Below are 20,284 nucleotides of genomic sequence, written 5' to 3' on the forward strand. Positions count from 1 at the left end.
ATCAGTGTTTCCACATTCATGCTTTTTTTCACTGCTTTCATTGCTCTCTGGTTGATGGAATTGCTGAACTGAAAAACTGCGAAACCTGCTGAAAAGCAGAAGCGTTTCCTACTAAGTGCTAAACGATTGGTGCAGGTTGTTGTTATGCTTGTTTTCTGTGACTGGGATGACAGAACAATTCTGAGAAGACTTTTGCTGGCACCGAGCAGGTATAGTTGGTATGTCACACTGTCCGGCTCCATGCAGATGCCTGCTGTTATCCTGAACAGGAGAGGAGGGGTACCTGGGACCTTCTTTTACACTGCTGTTTCCTACTAGTAGAGTAGAAGGAGCAAGCAATAGCCACCTGTAATGAGAGTAGTCTGAGAGGTACTCAGAAATTGAACAGGGGCTGGGCAATCATTGCCCACGTCTAATAGAAAAATAGTTTCAAAGCAGCTTAATTTCAAAGCACTGTGTTGAATGCAATTCAAAAGATCAGTCATTCCCACTCTTAACACTCCATTTCTTAACTCAGAGCTGTATGCATGGCTGCTTTGAAGTTGTTACTTCAGAAACAGTTTTGTACATTTTGTATGTGGGGTTGCAGGGAAAGAAGAAAAAGGAAACTGAAACATTGAATCCCAGATTTCACTGGGATAATTTTTTTTGTTCCCAACCCTGTGAGGTGATGTGTATCACTTTTAGCTTTACATGATCTGTGCCTCAGACCACTGTGAGGAAAGAACTCTCCCAGCTCCTGATAATCTTTTAATTTAGATAACACAATAATGAATGTAATGCAAACACCAGCAGAAGACTGGCATTTTGTATTACTGATTTATTAATTCTTAGGTTAAACTTCATCGTTTAAGTCCATTGAAAGGAACAGCACATCTGTATTACATTTTCGTTATGTAATCTTTCCCAGTATATTATCATCATGATAACAAGCAAGAAGTAAACCTGTAATAATTCTGCAAATCCATTTTTGCCTTCTTTTAAACTCAGTGTAAAAATGATGAGGTTGAGGAGTTCATTTGCCATATAGAACAAAATTCAGGTTTCTGTTGTCATTATTTGCTAAGGAGAGCTGGTTAAGAGGCCGACAGCATATGGTTACATGACTGCTGCAGTTTGTGTGTAATCTGTGGTCTGCTTAATTCCGTGTTTCATAAGAGACATCATCTTACATGTAAATAAAGGCACATTTCGTATTATCCTAGGGTGGGATTTTTTTGTGCTTCCCACCCCATCCCTCTTCTTAAGACTAGTCAGGGAAGGCCAACACAAAGATCAAGTAATCAAATCAAGACCTTCTCTTCTTTCATTTGCCTGTTGTCATGATAGCTCAGAAGGAATACAAAAGAAACCAAACACATTCATCCAATTTGCAGGTACTGTTCATTGTGCTTGCTGCCTGAAAACAGGGAGAAATGACACTCTCCCACTGTGTCTGACTCTCTAATAAAGCCTTAACCCCAGGCTGTTACTCACACAAGCCTTTTTTTTAGTATCATTTGAATCATCTTCAAAACATTTAGATGTTTTCTGAAAGTAGAGATTGTGAACTATTATCCATTTGAAAAAATAAATTTATGTTTTTGTTTCAACGAATTGTCCATTAATTTCTTCTGTCATATTCATTTTTATAAGCATTAGTCTATTGGTTGATTCTGATTTGTTTATCCTGATGAATTTTATCTTGTTTATGATGATGGAGGATTATTTGCCATCCGGTAATGTTTCTGTTGCCTGAGTACATCACTAAAATAGCTTGAATAAAGTAATAATTTTTTGGTCTATATCTCCTAACAAACTCTGATTTTAATTTTGGAACAAGTTATTTTTGTTGAAATCTGTTTGCTGAAACTGTAAAATTTAATGATCTTTTCCTTAAATTAGGATAACCTATTTATTCATATATATCCAGTACTGTAAGTGCAGGAATGATAAAAGGAACTTAAGCACTATTGACAAAATGGATTTTATAAATTTTTCAATTTTTTCTTTTTTTGTTTTATTTATTCTTTAATGCTTGCAATTTGCAAAAACTTCATGGTTTTTTGTTTTTTCTTAATAATGTATGAAATAAATTACATTTCCCACTGAAGAGCCCTTAAAATCAAATATTATATTAGATTGTCTTCTTAATTCACTTAAAACTTCTCTGGTATTTCAAGACTTATAAACCAACATATGGACAACTCAGGAATATGTATGAACAACTCATATATGTATGAATTTAAAATACAGCTGGTTTAGGCTTTTTAGGTAGTGGTTGGCTACATAAGTTACCTCCAAAATGGATTAGAGATTTTGGTTTCTGGAGCCTACAGAAAGTGGGCCTTAGTTCTTAGAAATCAAAGCAACAACAATAACAAAAAAAAACCAGCAGAAAAGAATTTATGGTGTACCCTGGATATCCATTCCATCACCTCCCATAATGCTAGGGGATGTTTGGTGGATGTTCCGTCCTCTTTCCTCTCCGCAGACCTATCACATGTTTTATTTTTTTGGAAGGAGGGCAGTACTGTTGGCCTTCCCATCATTTATTCTACTACTGAGTCCAACAGTACTTACAGGCCATTCTTCACCCACCATACCATCAGGCAGGAGAGCCACCACCCGGGAAGTTTTGGGGAGAAGGGACACCACCTTTGTCTGTTGTGTTGGTCGTGCTGGTACTGCTTCATTGGACAGCCTGTTCAGGAACCACCCTGGGCAATCAAAAGACAAATCAAAGGTTTTTCTCTTGCTCATTTGGGCAACCCTGATTCTTCAATCAAGTGCATGCCAGCTAATTATGAGATCTCAAGAAGTGGTATTGGCATCAGGGAAGTGAGGCAGTTTGGGTTTTGTTTTTCTGCTGTTGCTTTCTGCAATTGTGTTGAGTGGCTACTAGAGCAGGAATGCATTTGATGTGGAGGACGCTCATGCTGTACTCGCAGAAATCTAGAAGGGGAAAAAAAAACCCCATGACCTATAAGCCATAGTGCTAGACAGAACACCCATTAGCAAAGCCTTTGAAGATAGGAACTAAGGGTTAGAGAGTCTTAAGTCTTTAAATGCAACTCTTTGTAGGGAGGACCTGAAGGCAGTAATAACACTGTAGTACACAGATTCATAGGCTTGGAATGTCACCATGACTTTAATAGTCCAAATAATCACCTTTTCTTCCACTCCCAGTTGAAGGTATGATTTACAGAGGAACTATAATACATCCCCTGTTGTTTCTAGCTCAGTTTCCAGCATTTAACAATAATCTAATTAATCCTTTAAAATATATATTTATTTAACTCATTCCTCATCTTATTCCTTTTCAATAGCTGCTCTGGTGAGAGTGTTATAAAACAGACCTACTGCTGCAACTGAGGCTATGTCTAGACTATGTTGTTTTAATTTTCCTAGTGCAAGAACACCTTTTACCAATGCAAATTGTGTTACAGCAGCAGTGACCAAGTCTGTTTATACCAGAACAACCATGTAAGTAACTCCAGGTGAAGTGTGAGTACTTACGTTGTTGGCACTGGGAATATCTGGGTGATGTCATTTCTCTGTCATAGTCCTGGTAAACTAAGGTACGAGTCATTTGACCTTCTGTGCCTCTTTTCACCATGTATAAAAGTGGGAATAATAACCTGTCATTACCCTAGTCTTATAATACCTCGAGGTACTTTGTTATTACAAGACTGGGGAAAGAGTCCTATAATTACATAGGTAGAAAAACACCTGTAGAAAGACTAGATGCTTAGGCATACACGCAAACAAGACATTAAAAGCTTCTCTTCCTTCTCCCTCCAACACAATTTTCTTCAGATTGGAATACTGTACTTTGTACTTTTATAGGGATAAAACTGATATATCAGACCAAACTCTAAGCTCTCCTAATATATCAAAGCTTAGGTCATTATCTTAATGTCTAAGCTAAGCTAGGCAAAGCATAGCAGACCCAGTGTTTATGTTATCCAATATGCATCTTCACTGCACACTGGCAGAAATCCTGAGTAATTTACTCAGTGGGGTTACATCCTTGTAAAACTCACGTAGATTAAAATACAGCTGGAGCCTTGTGTTTCTGCTATTACATGAAGATCTGACATCACAGACATATTTTTAATACAAATGACCACCAAGCCTAAGGATTGTGCATGTTTTGATGAACACTAGTTATTTAGCTCATTTTCATTCCCTTCTGTATACTGCAGAATAAAGTGTAATTTTGTCCTTACAGGAAAAACTAGGTTTACTCCTTGCTAAACCTTCTAATTTCTGTATGGCATTGTCTTCAGAATCACTGGAAACCCACTTATCCACATACGTATCTTCTGATACTTGTTATGTAGTTAATTACAAGCTTTAAGTTGAAGGAAGAATATTTCCAGATTTAACACAGGATTATTTTTGTAAGTGGATTGGTGTTGGTCTGAGGTTAGTTTTTTAGTATTGTGCACTGCTGCTTTTTCCACTGCTTTCATTCTTTCATATTGCTTCTGTAGCAAAAGCCATTGCTTGTAGTTCTCTGAGCAATGTATTGCTAAATTAAAATGACTGCACACATATAACTATCACAATAATTCTTTTCTTCTTTGTGTGTATTGCCTTGGCAGTAAGATTTGTGAAGGTAAAACAAAAATTCGGTCCAAACACCAGTTGTTCTGTTTCTTTCGATAGATGTATCTACACCAGAGGCTGGGAGAATATTGATGGATGCCTCTGTAGTGAACGGTGGCCTAGCACTGCAAGAAAAGCAGAATGGGGCCACACAAGCGACAGTGCAACGCAAGAGACTCCTTAAGGCTCCAACGTTGGCTGAACTTGACAGCTCAGATTCAGAGGTAAAAAAAATCAGGATCCTTCTCAATTTGTCGGAATTGAGTCTTACTCTTTAATTTGCTGAACTGATCAGCTGAGAAGTGAGTTTGCAGATTATCATCTGAATTTTCCATGACTGCTTTGTTGACCCAAAGAACTTAAAAAAATGTTAGATCAGACCTCAAAAATGGGAATATTCTTTTAAAAGCTTGAATGCTAATTTTGCCCTTAAACCCAGAATTTATTTTTTTTTCTAATGTAAGTATCTGTCCACAGTGTATATGTAGCAGTTATGCCTTTGGGAATGCAGGGAAATGTGTTGTACCCTTCTGGCAGGAGCTGTCGCTAAAGGACCAGCCTCACTGTACCAGATGTTAAATAAAGAGCATCCGCTGTGCCAGAGGGGTTGCAGTTTGGTGCAAATGTCAGTGTGTTAGTTTTGATATAAAGGCTTATGAAGTAACATCCAATAAGCGTTTCACAGATAAAGACATGCGAATACCACTTATGTGGAGGAACAGCTTTGTCTCCATCCCATCTGAAATGGAGAGTTAAAGATTTTTAAAATGCATAAAAAGCCCTCTAGCTTAACAGCTGCAATATATGATCCTCAAGAAGTACTGACATTACATCCTCAAGAATGAGCTTTATCTACTGGACCAGTAGTAATACTAATTGAGTTTGGACCTTTCCGAAAGTTAAGCTGTCTGAAAAGCATATGCAGGCAGCGTTTATTCATGGAGGCTGATTTTAGTCTGGGGGAGGCAGTCTTCCCTGACTGCCTTTTTCTCTAGTAAATGGGAAAGGAGGGGTTTCCTGACAGGGTGCTTACAAAGGCCTCTAAGCTGAAACATAGGAGGCTGGCAAAAAATATATGTGGGGAGAAATTTGTCTCTTTGCATGCTTTCTTCATCTGTGAAAGTTGGCTGTCTTTGTATTCGGGGGTTATCCTGCGGGTGACTTGTGTGGGTGCATAATTTGGTGCATCTATTCTGAAAGCAGAAGAGATTTCCATTTTGAAATCTCTCAGCAGTCTTTAAAATTACAGTAGAGGCTATATGAGGTTTTGTTAACGTGAATGAAGCTGGGCCGGAGGCAGAAATATTAAGACCTGTCAATGAGAATTGAATCTTGAACTTACAGCTTCCCAGCTCTGTGCATCCTGAAGCTAATGCAGCATGGTATTTCACACGGGAAAATGAGCAGAAGCCAGTAAAATAAAATTCTGTAAAGGGAAATGGGAAGTGATTCTTGTCTAAGGGAAAAGTAAGATGTCTGACTGCAACCATTGATTGGGGAATACTGTGTAGGCAAGAGAAGTCTTATAGAATAAGTTCTGGAGCATACAGCAAAAGATACAGTGAAAATAAATTGGCCACATTGAGCTGTCACAGGGAATAGATGCTATACTGGTTTGAGTCAACAGAATTAGCTGGTGAAGCAATTAAGATGATTAAGGTGCTCAGCGGAATACTGGTTGGGGCTCAGGAACATTGCTTAGGTAGTGAAAATAAAAAAGCTGAAGGGTGTTTGGGTGAAATTTTCCAAGCTGATGAAGGGGGTGGGACATAGAATGAAGAAAGTGAAGATCACTCTGTCAGAATGTCTTCTTTCCTGACTTTCATTTTGTATGTAACGCACAAAAAGCATATGTGTTGTCCTGATCGCCTATAAATGACTCTGCCACCTCTTTGCAATTTGAATTTGTCTTAACCTATTTAGACTTACTCACTGGGAGTTGAACTATGACTATGTTATGCCCTACATTACAGGCTGCAAATACCTGCACTGCTTAGCTGCAGACCTCCAAATGAGCTATGATGCAGATCTGGTTTCTTCCCCCTGCATCCCCTTTGTTCTTCTGTCAGCTGTGTTGTGATGCAGCCTATGCCCCAATATTGTGTTGCTAGCCAGAGGTGAAAGGGAAGATCTGATATAACATATAACTCTATGCCCATTTCCTGGCAAGCATCAATACTGTACAAACCCTTCCTGCTTTTTGACCTTGCTTTTTTCTGCATCACCGCTAGAATCACAGTTTCAGAGAGGGAGGAGGAAGTGCCATTTTTCTTTGTGTGGCTACTTGAAGCAGCAATCTAATCATGATTTTTGATACAGCTATAAAAATGGTTTCTTCCTAATAAAGCTACAGATATCCAGGCAAAAATCATGTCAGTAACATATTCGGGTGTTTTAAGGTGATGCCTTTAAAGCTGCAACTTTCTCAGTACATGTAAAATTCTAATTGTTTAGTCATCTGTGAAGAAGTGCGCAGTCCCAGATATTGGGTTGATCCAACCTCAAATGTAAAATATCAGATATTCTACCAAAATAGTCAACAGTTACTGTATTGACATTATTGACAATTGAAGAAATTCATACAATGGTTCATCAGGACTACCTACTCAAGATTTCATTCTCAAAAAAGCCTTCAGTGTTTGAGAAATCATATGGCAGTGAGAGAATTTTCAGTGGATGTGTTTGTGCACAGAAAAAGTAATTTGAAATGACGAACCAGGAATATCTGTTAGGATGATATGTCAAATTTGACATACACCTGGCTTCCATTCTCCCTGGGTTGGTTGTTTATACTAACTATTTTTTATAGTTAGCCGTTGGCTCTGACAGTTCATTCCCTTTCATTCTTTAGAATAAGAGATGTGGCTCTTCTAATCTTGTAGGTCTTTACCATAGAGAAGCTCCTTATTCTCTATTTTTGCCCATTTATTCTGGGTTGGTTTGTCAGGATTTCGGGGTGGTTTTTGGTTTTGTTTTTTTTTTTTGAGATTTCTAGGCTACTGGGATAGCCAGTGTTCAGATAGCCATTACTAGTGAAGTAACTAGATGTCCTTCACAAAAAATGGGAGCGAGATGAAGACATCTGTGTGATACCTTGTTTTGCAATATGTGGCTGAAACATGATGTCTCTCTCAGGTTCAAAAGTGGAATGAAGAATGGTCAGTAGCTATTTCTTTCCACTGAAAGGTGGCAACTGGCAAAATCAGATGGACTTGTGAAATGTTTCTGTAATCCCTGTTCTATAGTTTTAAGATAAGATATTTACAGGCTTTTGATATTTTCAGTCGTGCACCATTTTTGTCTCTCTTCTGTCTGTGCCAGTGTTTCAGACAGAGGAAAAATGGAAGAAAGGGGAGAACAAAAAAACCCTGAAAAGAGTGTAAATAAACTCAATGCACAGACTGTTCCTCGAATCGTCATTCAGTCTTTTGTAAAACTCTACAGCATAAGATGCTGACAACTGGAAGTACTTACAATTTTTGGTCAGAACTAGGTACAGTCTCACAGAGCAAGAGACTTCTCTAGAGCAAAGATTGCTTGGATTGTGCTCTGGAGACAGCTGTTCCCTGCCTGCTTCTCAGAAAGCATTCTCTGAAGCTCTGGTTGCTCTTCATTCATAAAAATGAGCAGCAGAGCACCATGGTTATGTTTTTTTAATAATTGACAGCTTGCTTAGTTCTTCATCTTAGCTTGTTAGCTTCTAGTAAAGTAGTCTTTCCCTCGGAAGAATTTGACTTTTATAAAGTGAGAAGTTTAATAGTTCCTTTTGCGCAGGGGTTATTCTTCTTCACAAAATTTAAATGTTTAACTCTAGATTTGTGAACACTGTTGCACTCCTTCTAAAGAACAGTGCATCCAGTTGTCTTGCAAGCTCTCCAGTGGTCTTTAAAAGCAACCGTGTGGCATGAAGCAGTGATATGCAAAGCTATCTGAGCTAGCTCTGTAGTTAAACTACACTGGTTTCTGGAAGTGAAACAGCTCATATAGCTGAATGTGCTGCTTAAACTTCCCTACAAGCTTCCCATCACAACTGTTTTGTGGGGTCACACTTGATATGTTAAAGTGAATATATAGCTTTGGGATCTGATCTGGTTTGAGTCCCTCTGTAGAATACTGTGTTGTGGCAATATATGTGGGAACAGTATACATCACAGTGTCCTCACATACAATGTGTACCCTTGGACTGAGCATAAATTACAGATCACCTGATGAGAATTTGTAGAGGCCTGTGTCCTGTGGTGCATGGTGCTCATTGAGGTGATCCTGCCAGCTTTTTCCTTCCAACTTGCTATTACCAAAGAAGGCAGTCTTTCAGCCAGTGGAGGTTTCCTGCTTGTGATTCACGTAGCTAAGGAAATGTGTGTGAGAGAAGCTTTGGCACTTGCTGGATTTTAGAGCAGGTCACTTGTTTGATCTGTAAATCTTGACAACTTAAATGATGTAAGTCTCCTTGGTTAATAGCTTTCACATTAGAGCTAAAGAGCATTCACGTTCAGTCCTTCAACTCTGTTCCTTTGGGAGGCTCCTGTGATGATCCGTATCTTGCTGATATCTGGTGGCTGAAGACAGATCTTTTAGGTGAAAGCAAAGGATTTAATTTGGGTGGCGTAATGCTGTAGATAACTGAAAGGTGTTAGTCAAAGCCTGTTTCACTCTAATTCATCTTGCAGGAATTGCTCTTGGCTCTTGTGATGAAACATACTTATATAATGAATGAGATTTCTTTTAAATACAGAAAAAAGAAGAAATGCACCAGGATTAAGGATTAGAGAGCAGTGCAGTGGGGATCAGATTCATTTCTCTTTACCCAAGTCACTTGTATGAGCGGCTCTCATTCCTTTGGATACCAGAGAAATCCAAGTGCTGATTCCTTGATAGTGTGACATAAATGATAGTGTTGAGTTAAATGTATCTGCTGTAGCTGGAAATCCTTAGAAGTCCTTGAATACACTGAAGAAAATTAGCAGTTTACAAAGGATTCATGTACCTCTCTTCTGAATTCATGCACATTTCTTCTGATCTTGTTCTTTCTTGTAATAGTTAATATACTGAATTACAACCATTTATTCCAGTTTCTAAAAAAGCTAAGCGTTGAAAATTCCGTTTATTCAGTGATGTGTAATGTGAAGTGTTTTTCTCAGGACTTCTAGGGCTTTGAGTGTTTGAATGGTGCAAAATGCCTTTGATAGCTTGTGATTTCTGTGTGCTAAGAAGCAGTAAGAGAAGAAAAAATCAATCCCTGAAGAATTCTGTTTCTTTTCCTCTTGCCACATAGGAGGAATCAGTGCACAGATCAGCAAGTAGCAGCAGCATCTCCCCCTCACAAGTGGAAGACCCCTCTCAAGAAGGTACCAGCAGCAGAAAGAGTGAGTTTTGATGAGAAAGCCCAGTGGCTGCTTTTACACACTTGTGTTGTCATCTGTTCTATGAACTTTGGCTGAAACTTTCATAGAAAGCTGAGACTGAGTGTTGTTAATGGAATAAATCTCTAAAGCTGAACCCTAGATCCTGCTGAATAGGTCACATGTGATTAATGATTGAAAGGCATTAGCCTTCACTGTATGTGGATATTTTTGTGAAACAGAAGGTGTCATACCTGAAGTTTATGTGGGACTGTAGAGGAACTCAAAAGTGAATGGTGGGTAGTCTAGCTATGCTCTTCTCACGGGAGAATTTGTTGCTGCAGAAACACATTCTAGCCCAAGACCAATTTAAATGTTTCCTGCATCTCTGTCACCATGGCAGTGAATGTACTTGCTTGAAAGACACTATTTTTCATAAGTACTTACTGGGAAGAGGGAAGGATCTGTTCTTTTCTTTTTTCAGACACAGTTATTGTGGGCTTTATGGTGTAATAGTATTTTTCATTTGTATCAAATTGTTTCAGTTTCACTGGAAAGGTTTTGTAATGAAACTGTAATCTGTACATGTATTTTCTGTGTACAGTGGTCAAATAATTAGGATAAGCCAACACCCTGAAACACCAAAATTATATACGATGCTAACTGGACAGCATAATATAGAAACTAGCCTATATTTGCTACTTTTATGGGTAGTCATATTTTCTTTATCTGGAAAATGTGATGAATGCGATACCTGTCTTGATGGTCTGAGTATGGATGTGGGAATTCTAGCAAATCCATGGCTGTTTTAAGTACTGAGCAATGTATCCAACAGTCTGACTTACAAGAACTAATTTTTTAATACTGGTTGAATCTGCAGTGCCTCCGAAGTTCTTGCCCATATCATCTACGCCACAGCCTGAGAGACGGCAGCCACCTCAGAGACGGCACTCCATTGAAAAGGAAACGCCAACCAATGTGAGACAGTTCCTACCACCTTCAAAACAGAGCTCCAGATCACTTGTAAATGGAGTGGGTGGTAGGAGAGAGAAAAAGAGGCATGCTAAGAGTATAATGAAAATTAAAACCTGGCTTCAATGTGATTAGAACTTGACTCAAAGAAAACTTCTCAATTCAGAAACAGCCCGTGGCTACTAAAGACGTTTTGAAATCAAGATTTGAACTTTGTCTTGCTAGCATATTTATCCACAATCCCAGGTACAGGTGCCTCAGAAAACATTTGCACTTTGATTAGGACTCTGGGTAAAGCCACGTGTCTTGATTTTATTTCAGAACATTGCCCAAACAGACAAACTTCACCTTACTGATTTTCCATTTGAGTAGAGACAATTCCAAAGCAGTGGATCTATTTTGGGATTTGGGGGATTTTTTTTTTAGTTGTTGGAAGTATTTCAGTTAATGGCTGAATGAACGAAACGGTTTCTTTCCTTTCCACCTTAAGAACTTGTGTAGTAATGTTTATATGTATGGAAGCTCTTTCAGTAATCCAAATCAAGGTTTGTCTGTGTTGCTTTGTTGAAGTTACTGAGGCAAAAACCTTTATTATTGCTTGAAAAGAAAATACATTTGATCAATTAGCCGTAATTGAGAGCTGTTTTCCAACAGAGTATAAACAGCAAAGGGTATGAAATCCTCGTTTGTTTATGCTGACATACTGATTAGTGCTTTGTAATTTCATGCAGGATATGTTCCTCATCTGTTTTCCTACCAGTTTAAAGTATGCCCCATGAGGTGCTAGTGAATAGAGAAATCGATAAACACATACTAGTTTTGGAAGGAAGGGAATATTCACTTGCCCCATCTTGTAGCACTGGTATTAATGGCCTTTGAATAGTGTTTTTGTTGGCCCAAGAAATGGTAGCTGGGATCCAAACCTATTAGATGATGAAGTTAAATAATAACAAGAAAATAATCTCCAAATATTCCCACAACATGCTTCCTCCTTCTCAGAGGGTCTGCTGGGGTTTGTTTATTATATCCTTCCAAATAGAATGGTAGTTTCTCATTCCAGTTGAAGGTCAGGTGATACCATGTTGATAAATGCACAACACAAACAGACTTCTGCCAGAGTGAACTTGAAGCAGAACATACTGCACCAGAACCAATCTAGAGGGTTCCTTCGGCATGTGTTTGAAGACACTGACATATAAAATGGATCACCCTGTTATTGCCTGCTGCACTCACTGGAAGCACAAGCTTTATTTTCCGATAGGCCTAGAGTCATTCACAGACATACTGTTTAAAGGAAGGAGAGTAGAAAGCATTATATATTCCCTCTCTGTCTGTTCACTGACTTATGCCTAGGAAAATATACGCAAAATAAAACCATTGCAGAAAAACTAACTCAATTATTCTACACACACACACCCCCCTCAAAAATACTAAAGGAAAACAGAGGAAAAGCCATTAATTAAATAAGGTTAATGTGGGAACAGACAGGAAAGGTTTTACTGTTTCTTTTGTGCTTGGAGTATTTTTGTGGAGAGTTTTTTGGTTTGGGTTTCTTTTGTGTGTGTGCAGGGGGGGGGGTTAATCTTTAGAGGGCAGTCACCTAGCTTGGTTTTTGCTATGAAGTGAGAAAGAAGGAAAATCAGTAAGGAAATGATGTTTTGTTAATAACCTATTTTATTTGATGCCTAGAGAGCTAATTCTTTAACTTGGCAATAGTGCCCTCTAGGGTATAACAGACAACTCCCGCAGTACTTTTGTTTTTAGTTTTGGTAGATGATTTCTGATATGCTGGCACAGGCCCAGTTCCACGTTTTGACTTACTGCAAGTCTTTCCTTCCCCAGAGGGATGCCAGCTTCTTTCAGTGGCTGCGCCAGATGCTGCATATGTAATGTTGCCATTCCCGGAGTGAACGCTTCTCAATAAGTGCAGAATTATTATTTACTTTTTATTTGACTTCACACTTCTTCATCCCTTCCTCCAGGATTGATGGAGTTTCATTTCTTATCACCTGCTCCTGTGACTGCATTTCTCACCAAGGTGAAAGAGGCCTCATCAATAAATAGCCCTCAATGCCAGTGAAAACAGGCAGGAGTTTGCTACAGTCTCTTAGCAGGATTAGCAGGAAACTGGTCTGTCTTGCATACTAACGATGGTTTTGTGAACTGGCATCTCATCAGACAGGGGGAGTCAGACCTAAGTAGGTGGGGAGGGGAAACAAACTTGGAAAAATACCAAATACAGTCCTTTTGATATGTCATCTTGGCAGCGCTACATGGAAAGGCGGGCAGCTCAGTGACTGGGGGGGGTCAGCCTTGTGGTGTGCTTACTGTAGTGAGTTGACCTGATCCTTCATGAGTGAGATGAAGCCAGTGAACTGAGATGTACGTATGGATGCCTTGGTAGTCTGTTTGCTTTTTTAATTATTACAAGTATTATCATCATATTTTTTTCTTGACTCAGAGGACCAAAGCTAATGGTTTCATTTATACACAGCATTCGCTTCTCTGCTTCATATCTATTGTTCAGGTTCCTAGGATAACCAGTTTATTTCCAAGGATGGCTTTCAGACCACTTTTTTCAACTATACAAACAGCTTCTCTGCTCAGCTCTCATCCCATTGAAGCAGCCGTGTGTGGGGTGGCAGGGGCTATGTACTATCTCTGTGAGAGAGCTTTTGCCAGCAGGTGGAAACCCACAAAGGTTTGCCTCTTTTTGCTGGCTTTGTAAATCACCTTCACCAGCATGTTCCCTCATAGGGGAGCACTTCCTAAGCTGTGGCAAGAACTAAAGCTTAGGCTGGGACATTGCACCTGATTGACATTGATTTCAATATGTGTAGGATATTTGTGTGTCTTCAATCACCTCACGGGGAAAAGAAATCAGTTCTGAAAGGACAGCAAACTAAAAATGCAACATCACAAGATTATCAATGGGACAGACCTTAAATCTTACAGCACATGAAGATCCTGCAGCAAAAATCCAGCGAAACTATTGTAATTCTTGGACTATGTTGAAAAGAATAAGCTTTATATTTCTATCAAGATATGCTATGTAGAATGGAAGGGCATTTGCAGTCTGTTTTACTTGAAAAGCTACATATTGTTTTCGTCCTTAGCTCACTTACGTATCAGAACTTGCAGGAGAACTAATAGCTATGTACCAGGGAAGGCAAACCCACTGAAAAGAAAAACTGACTTATTTACCCCTATGTAGAACTGAACATGAATGATGTAATTTTTTCCTTCTTTTTCTTGTCCCAACCAATAAGTGATAGTGTGGAACCTTTGCAAGAGAGTTTATAGTCGAGATATCCAGCTGACTTCTTAAAAACTTGTAGTCTGCAAAAGCAATGAGAGTTTAGAGTGCTTGACTAATCGGGAATTGCAGAATTTAGAGGCCAATTTGGCACCTGGTCATATCACAGTTTACTGGTGCAGCTCATTTGAATGCCTAGTGACACCCTTTAATGAAAAGTTTTACAAGGGATATATTAGTGTAAAAATGTGTTAGTCATAAGGACCTATTAGGGGTGTGTATGCCGAAGATGACCTACAAAGTACTTTAGTTCACATTATGGATATGTAATTCTTACTACCTGCTTTTCTGAGTGAAAAAAAAATACACATATACGCCTTAAGCTATTACGGTGTATAGAAGATGATTCCGCAGACAAAGTGTTAAGCCAGTTCTCATGAGGATCATGGAAACTGCGAGTTCCAAATAGTATTTTTAAGTAAGATTTTTTCCCCCTTTAAAAATAAGAATACTGACTTCTCTTTAACATTATAATTAGTATTTATTATAATTCCAGAAAATCAAGACCATTCAAACCACATTTTGTCTTTAGTATGTACTGTTGTATGCGAGTGTTGCAGAGAGCTGGAGTTCTCTCACTTGGAGCAGCCTTATTTGGGTGCAGATTACTGTTGGAAGTTTGAGCAATAACTCCAAAGCATCACTGTCTAATGAAGTTTAGTCAGTGCTTAGAAAAATTTTCATTAATTTCAATGCCTTAGAGGTAGTGTAGAAACAAAAGATTTTCCTGTTACTTATTTCTATACCAAAAAGGGGGGTGGGGGGAGAAGTCAAGTGGTTTTCTTAAATCGGCATAATATTTATCTTTCATTTAATGTTGCATTAACATTTTGTTGTCCTTGTGTAAGCTCTGGAATTAAAACATTAGCATTTAAACATGTGAACATTTTCTATGTTTCCCCTGTCGCCTGCTGGCTATTTCTATTTGCTTTAGTGATAATCATTTTTGATTGGTACAAGTGACCCACACTATTCCCCTAGTACCTGCTCTACACCTGTAGCAGATCCACAGACTTTCTTCAAAGGAGCAGTATTCCCTGACATCATCGTTCTGTAAATTAAAGGAATGGGCGTTCATGAGGGGGAAGGAAGAGCTTCAAGTAAGAAATGTCTTTCTAAAGGCCTTAAGGCTCTGATTGATTACAAGCATTCAGTCAGCCTCATTCACCTCGGACAGTTTCTCTCAGTCTCCCACGATGCAGACTCAAGGGGGGTTGCTGGCATTGTATGCATCTCGCTTTCCCACCCACTTCCTCTCCCATCTCACCCCAGCTTCTCCATAGCAAGGCAGTTGCTATGGGGAGAACCCAGAATGAAATGCTGAGAAGCTGTGGGTTAGCTGTAAAGTTGCTCATAAGGAACAGAAGTTATTTTGGTTTGGCTGTGCAGTTTTACACCTCAGAGCAAATTGCAGTTGCTTTTGATGTAGTTTGTTCTTTCCAGAAAACTAGTGATTCTATCCCTGAAAGGTTTAGCTGGCAAATCTAACAAAGTTAATTCAATTCTAGTCTTTTGTGGGGTACTTTAAACAGAGTGAAGTGTCTTTGTGTTCCCTTTCTAGATAGGTAAGACAACAGTTTTTAAAATGTGGTGGTTCCTAAATGCTAATGTTTGCCAGGTCTGCAATGTAGAAAGATTTTCTTTTTAATCTAATGGAAAGACAAAACAGACCTCTGCGTACATGGAAACGGAGCATTTCACTGCTAATCCGATTCATCAGTTCAATTTGTAAACGAGATCTCCAAACTGTCAGCCATGTCTTTGTATTTGCGGGAGAAATTTCCTTCATTTATTCAGAGAGCATTACATGTCATTGTCATTACCACACAGTAGCCCCTCTGGGCTGGCTGAAAAGGTTCACTAAGCATAAAGCGATGGGAGTTCCCACAGAGGTTTCTGTCTTTCTGTTGGAAATGTATAATCAACTACAGGGCTGGATTACAAATTGGGTTGGTGCTTTTTATTCTCTGGTACCAAATTCAGGAGTTCTCTGCACAGTATTCTCCTAAATGCTGTAATACAGAACAGATGCAGAATTTTGTAAGTGGAAAGTTACCAGTCTCTATTTGAGTCTCTGCCACTAATAATGCAACATTGGGTAACCCATTCTCCTGCTTTATATTTGAAGATTATTCTATAAAGCTTAAATTGCTGCTGTTACTTTCTTGAGGCAGAAAGGAGAACTTTTCTGCCTGAACTGACATAACCTTTTGTAGTCTTGGTAAGATTCTGATCATGTGAGCACCAAGACGTGGTACCACTGAATAAACATTTCTGTTAGAATGGGCTGCTAACAACTTTCCTTGGCCACTCTGGGCATCACACAGCCTCAGAGAAATTGCGTGTTTTCAAACAGAAGTCTTAAAAGTAATGCCATCTGCCAAATTACCTTTTCCCTTTCAAATTATAAACCTGAACATTGATTGGTTTGAAACAAAACATCACAATAACCATCAGAGAGAAGGGTCAAGTGGTTTGAGGAGGAAAGATGAAGAAAACCATCACTGTTGTGAAGGCTGAACACCAGACCATTTAGGTCACACTTACGCAGTTTCTGATGGCTTGGAACTCATGTGATGCCTGTGAATGAGCCAGTGCTATTCCATTTTGAAGGGAGAAACCCTCTGTTCTCTGGACTTACTAACCAGGTGGCTGGTTGTCTAGGTTGAAGTCTGGAAGAAGCCATTTGACTTTGAAATAATACAGGTTTTTTGGCTTCCAGGAGGAGTTCTGTTACCCAGTGGAATGTCTGTCTCTGACAGTGGAGGAGGTCATGCACATTCGTCAGGTGCTTGTGAAGGCAGAGCTGGAAAAGTACCAGCAATATAAAGATGTCTACACTGCTCTCAAGAAAGGAAAGGTAGGGCTGAGCCTGCAGAGCTCCAAAGCTTATTGTCGCACAAGCCTCCTATTTACACATTTGTTTCTTACCCTGTATTGGAGAGAAAGAAGAGATATCCACCAAGCATCCCCCTAAATGTATAACACATGGGTCAGGTTCTTGAATTATGTGCAGAAGAGTCAAAACTTTTCATGGAAATACCTTATTTGTTTAGATTGTCTATAAAAATGCAGCAGCTTTCACAACTTTCAGACCGCGTCTATATGTGTATGTTCTTAAACATCACTGACTGAAGTGATTTGTGTCTTCATGCCTTCTGCAGTACTGCTTAGCATTTCTAGTCCAGAAAATGGAATTACAGATAGCCATAGGAAACTACAGTGAGGTTTTCATGTGAGTCTTTACTGTCAAGCAAAAAAGCAGTGAAAGGCATTAGAAAAGTCAGACAATGTATGACCCTGGAAGGAGGTTTGGTATTAGAGAACCCATTAACTAGCACGTTTTTTTCTGTAAACTGCAAATTGGGAATTGGTATTTACCAGTAGAAGCAATGTCCCTTTCTCCTACTTTTGATTTGTGCTTCTTGAACACCTCCAGCAAGCGTACTTTGACTTCACAGTGTATTTTACCTACAGGCCTACCTCTGTTTAGCATGCAGGTTTAATTTTAAGTTGTAATATATTTAAGACAGAGGAGCAAGTATCTTAAAATGTCATTCATTAGATTCATCATGCCTGCTGTCATAATGTGTAAACCTTAGTAATGAGCTTTTATCAAACCTCAAAATAACTTGATTCTTTAAACCGTTCACTTTTATTTCTAACAAAATGTACCCAGCCTCACCTGAGTCTCTGGATCTCAGTCTATCAACTTCCGATTGATGGCAAAATTTTTCATCTTTCAATGCCTTTCTTTCCTAGAAATGTTCTTAAGCTTGGATCCCTACCTCCTCTGAACAAACTGAATATATGGGATTTATTATCCCACTACAAAGCAGTCTTTGCTCAAATTAACATTGCTGTAACAGCTTGTTCCTGCACCTTGTCTAGTTTTCAAGAATGTAGGATTGGAAGAAAATCATCAAATGTTATCACAGGCAAAAATTTTGTGTCCCAGAACCTGACCCAGATGGTGAAGAGGGTTAGGCTGAATTTATGCCCAATTGTTCTTGTGTTGTTCAGTTGTAGCAGTAGCCCTTCCTTTCTGCTGTTACTCTGACTTTCCTGTTGCTTTTTTTGTGTAATAATGATACAAAAATCAGTGAGAGAAAAGCAAAAATAAGTTAATTATTAACTGGCAAGGATTTAATTTAGGTAAAATAAAAAAGGAGTATTTCTAAATATATAAGGGTGCAATTCTGAACCATTCTTTTCAGTATCATCTTAGAGGTATGGACCCAGAACTGGGTTTAGTACTGCAACTGTGGGCTTGTTGATAGCAACTGATAGATGCTGTCATTGCTATGCGGGACTTTGCCTAACGTTGTGGACTTCTCTGTTCTTCTTTCAGCTCTGCTTTTGCTGTCGAACAAGAAGGTTTTCTTTCTTTACTTGGTCTTACACTTGTCAATTCTGCAAGAGGTAAATACTTAATATCTGTTAATATATGAATACCCTTTCAGAGGGAAAACCACTGACTTATGCGTTAGAAACCCTCAAATGTTTCTGCTGCATACTGTTGGTTGGTTTTATTTCTATAACAGTCAATGTTAAAAAAACATATACAATGCCAGTTCCTTCCTAAGTGACAGAACGTATTCGTTAGGCTGAAACTCTTGGCTAAAAGGGAGAGAAACACTCATTTGTTCTTCTGTGCTTGTGGAAGAGCGAGATAGAATTTACTCAGTCTCCCAAACCAGCAATTCTATAATCTCTGTTGTTGGGGAAAACATTCCAAGGCCATTTCCCCTTTGGATTGTAATTGGAGTATGGGTGGGGGGAAAGGGAAAAGGAGTTGTATGCAAGCAAAATGAAAAATACGAACAGTGAGGCAGTAAGTGTGGAGATCTATAGAATCACTGACTTATTGTCTCACTTACCAAATGAGGTTTCTTTAGAGGAAGAACAGCTTTTGCTTTTGCTTTTCTCTGGTTTGTTTTTAAATTTAGCTGTAGTTCTTGTTTAGCATTTCTCCTTGCTTTTGGCTTCATGTTCTGATTGAAGTTATCACATTGGAGAAGCTTTAAAAATAAAATCGAGGATTGTAACTCCTGAAAACATTTATCCCTTATTCTTGATTTAAATGTAATTTTTCCCAATGAAATGACTCATGCTTTTGCTTTCTTACACAGGCCTGTATGCTCACAGTGTTGCAAAAAAGTAAGTAAAATTATGGTTAGATCCATTCTAAAAGGTTGTAATCTTTGTAATGATGCTACATGTCCCTTCTGCTATTCTCAAAGATGCGGTTGCCATCCAAGCCATATTCTACTCTCCCAATCTTCTCACTGGGACCTTCAACCTTACAAAGAGGAGAGAGCTTTATGAGGCCAGAGAAACCCTCTACCAGTCACCACCATTCACTGCGGAGCATGTCCAGGTGAGAAACAACCCCAGCTCATGTATGTCTATTGCAAAAGCTTCCAAAGTGTTTCATGTTGGGTTATCAAGCATTAAGAAGATTCTGTCTACCTGGTTTGTAGTCATCAATGTTTCTAATGCTTGTAGTAACTTTTCTGAAGCCTGAAAATCCGTGCCTCTTCCACTCATTGCTTTGATTTAGAGAAAAAGCAGAACTAACAGCATGTCTTCAACCTTTTTCACATTACAACTGAAAAATAATATGGGTCTGGGACAACTGTATTTCTGAGGCATCTCTAAAAATATCCTCAACATGTCTTTTTCTGGTGTGAATAGACTCTCCTGAGATGAATCTCACAGGCAAGAATCACTCACTGAGTGGGAATTCAGTGATGTCTTGCACAGATTTATCTTCTGCTTCCTGATTTTGTTTAATTCTAATTTTCTCTGGGTTGTTTTTTTTTTTTTCACTTAGATATGATAAAGTTACCTACTGGTTTTATATCTTCTACACAGATGGTTGCCAAAGCTAATCCCAGAAATTAAATATAAAATAAATGCTCTTTTTTGAAGGCATCTTCTATATAAACCCTCTGCATAAATCACTAGTGTGTAATGCTGTGTCAAATTAGCCAAACACATCCTGTAGTTATAGTTATTAGTGAGGTTGGTTTTGCCTAGGTAAATGTTAGCCTCAGGT

The 20,284-nt window shown here is 38.8% G+C and overlaps 1 protein-coding gene across 1 annotated transcript in view; it reads left to right on the forward strand.

Annotated features, from left to right (window-relative positions):
• The window catches only part of SPIRE1 (spire type actin nucleation factor 1), a gene marked incomplete at both ends in the record, with an annotated part of 129,541 nt that overhangs the window by 108,814 nt on the left and 443 nt on the right, over window positions 1–20,284 (forward strand). The window contains 7 exons of the mRNA XM_080611008.1: window positions 4,654–4,817; window positions 9,869–9,959; window positions 10,816–10,958; window positions 16,946–17,083; window positions 18,575–18,645; window positions 19,356–19,383; window positions 19,467–19,603. Of these exons, the coding sequence (XP_080467134.1) occupies window positions 4,654–4,817; window positions 9,869–9,959; window positions 10,816–10,958; window positions 16,946–17,083; window positions 18,575–18,645; window positions 19,356–19,383; window positions 19,467–19,603 (772 nt within the window). The remainder of the gene's footprint in view (window positions 1–4,653; window positions 4,818–9,868; window positions 9,960–10,815; window positions 10,959–16,945; window positions 17,084–18,574; window positions 18,646–19,355; window positions 19,384–19,466; window positions 19,604–20,284) is intronic.

Source organism: Psittacula echo, assembly GCF_963264785.1.
Source record: "Psittacula echo genome assembly, chromosome: 2".
In the NCBI taxonomy this organism is placed as follows: domain Eukaryota; kingdom Metazoa; phylum Chordata; class Aves; order Psittaciformes; family Psittacidae; genus Psittacula; species Psittacula echo.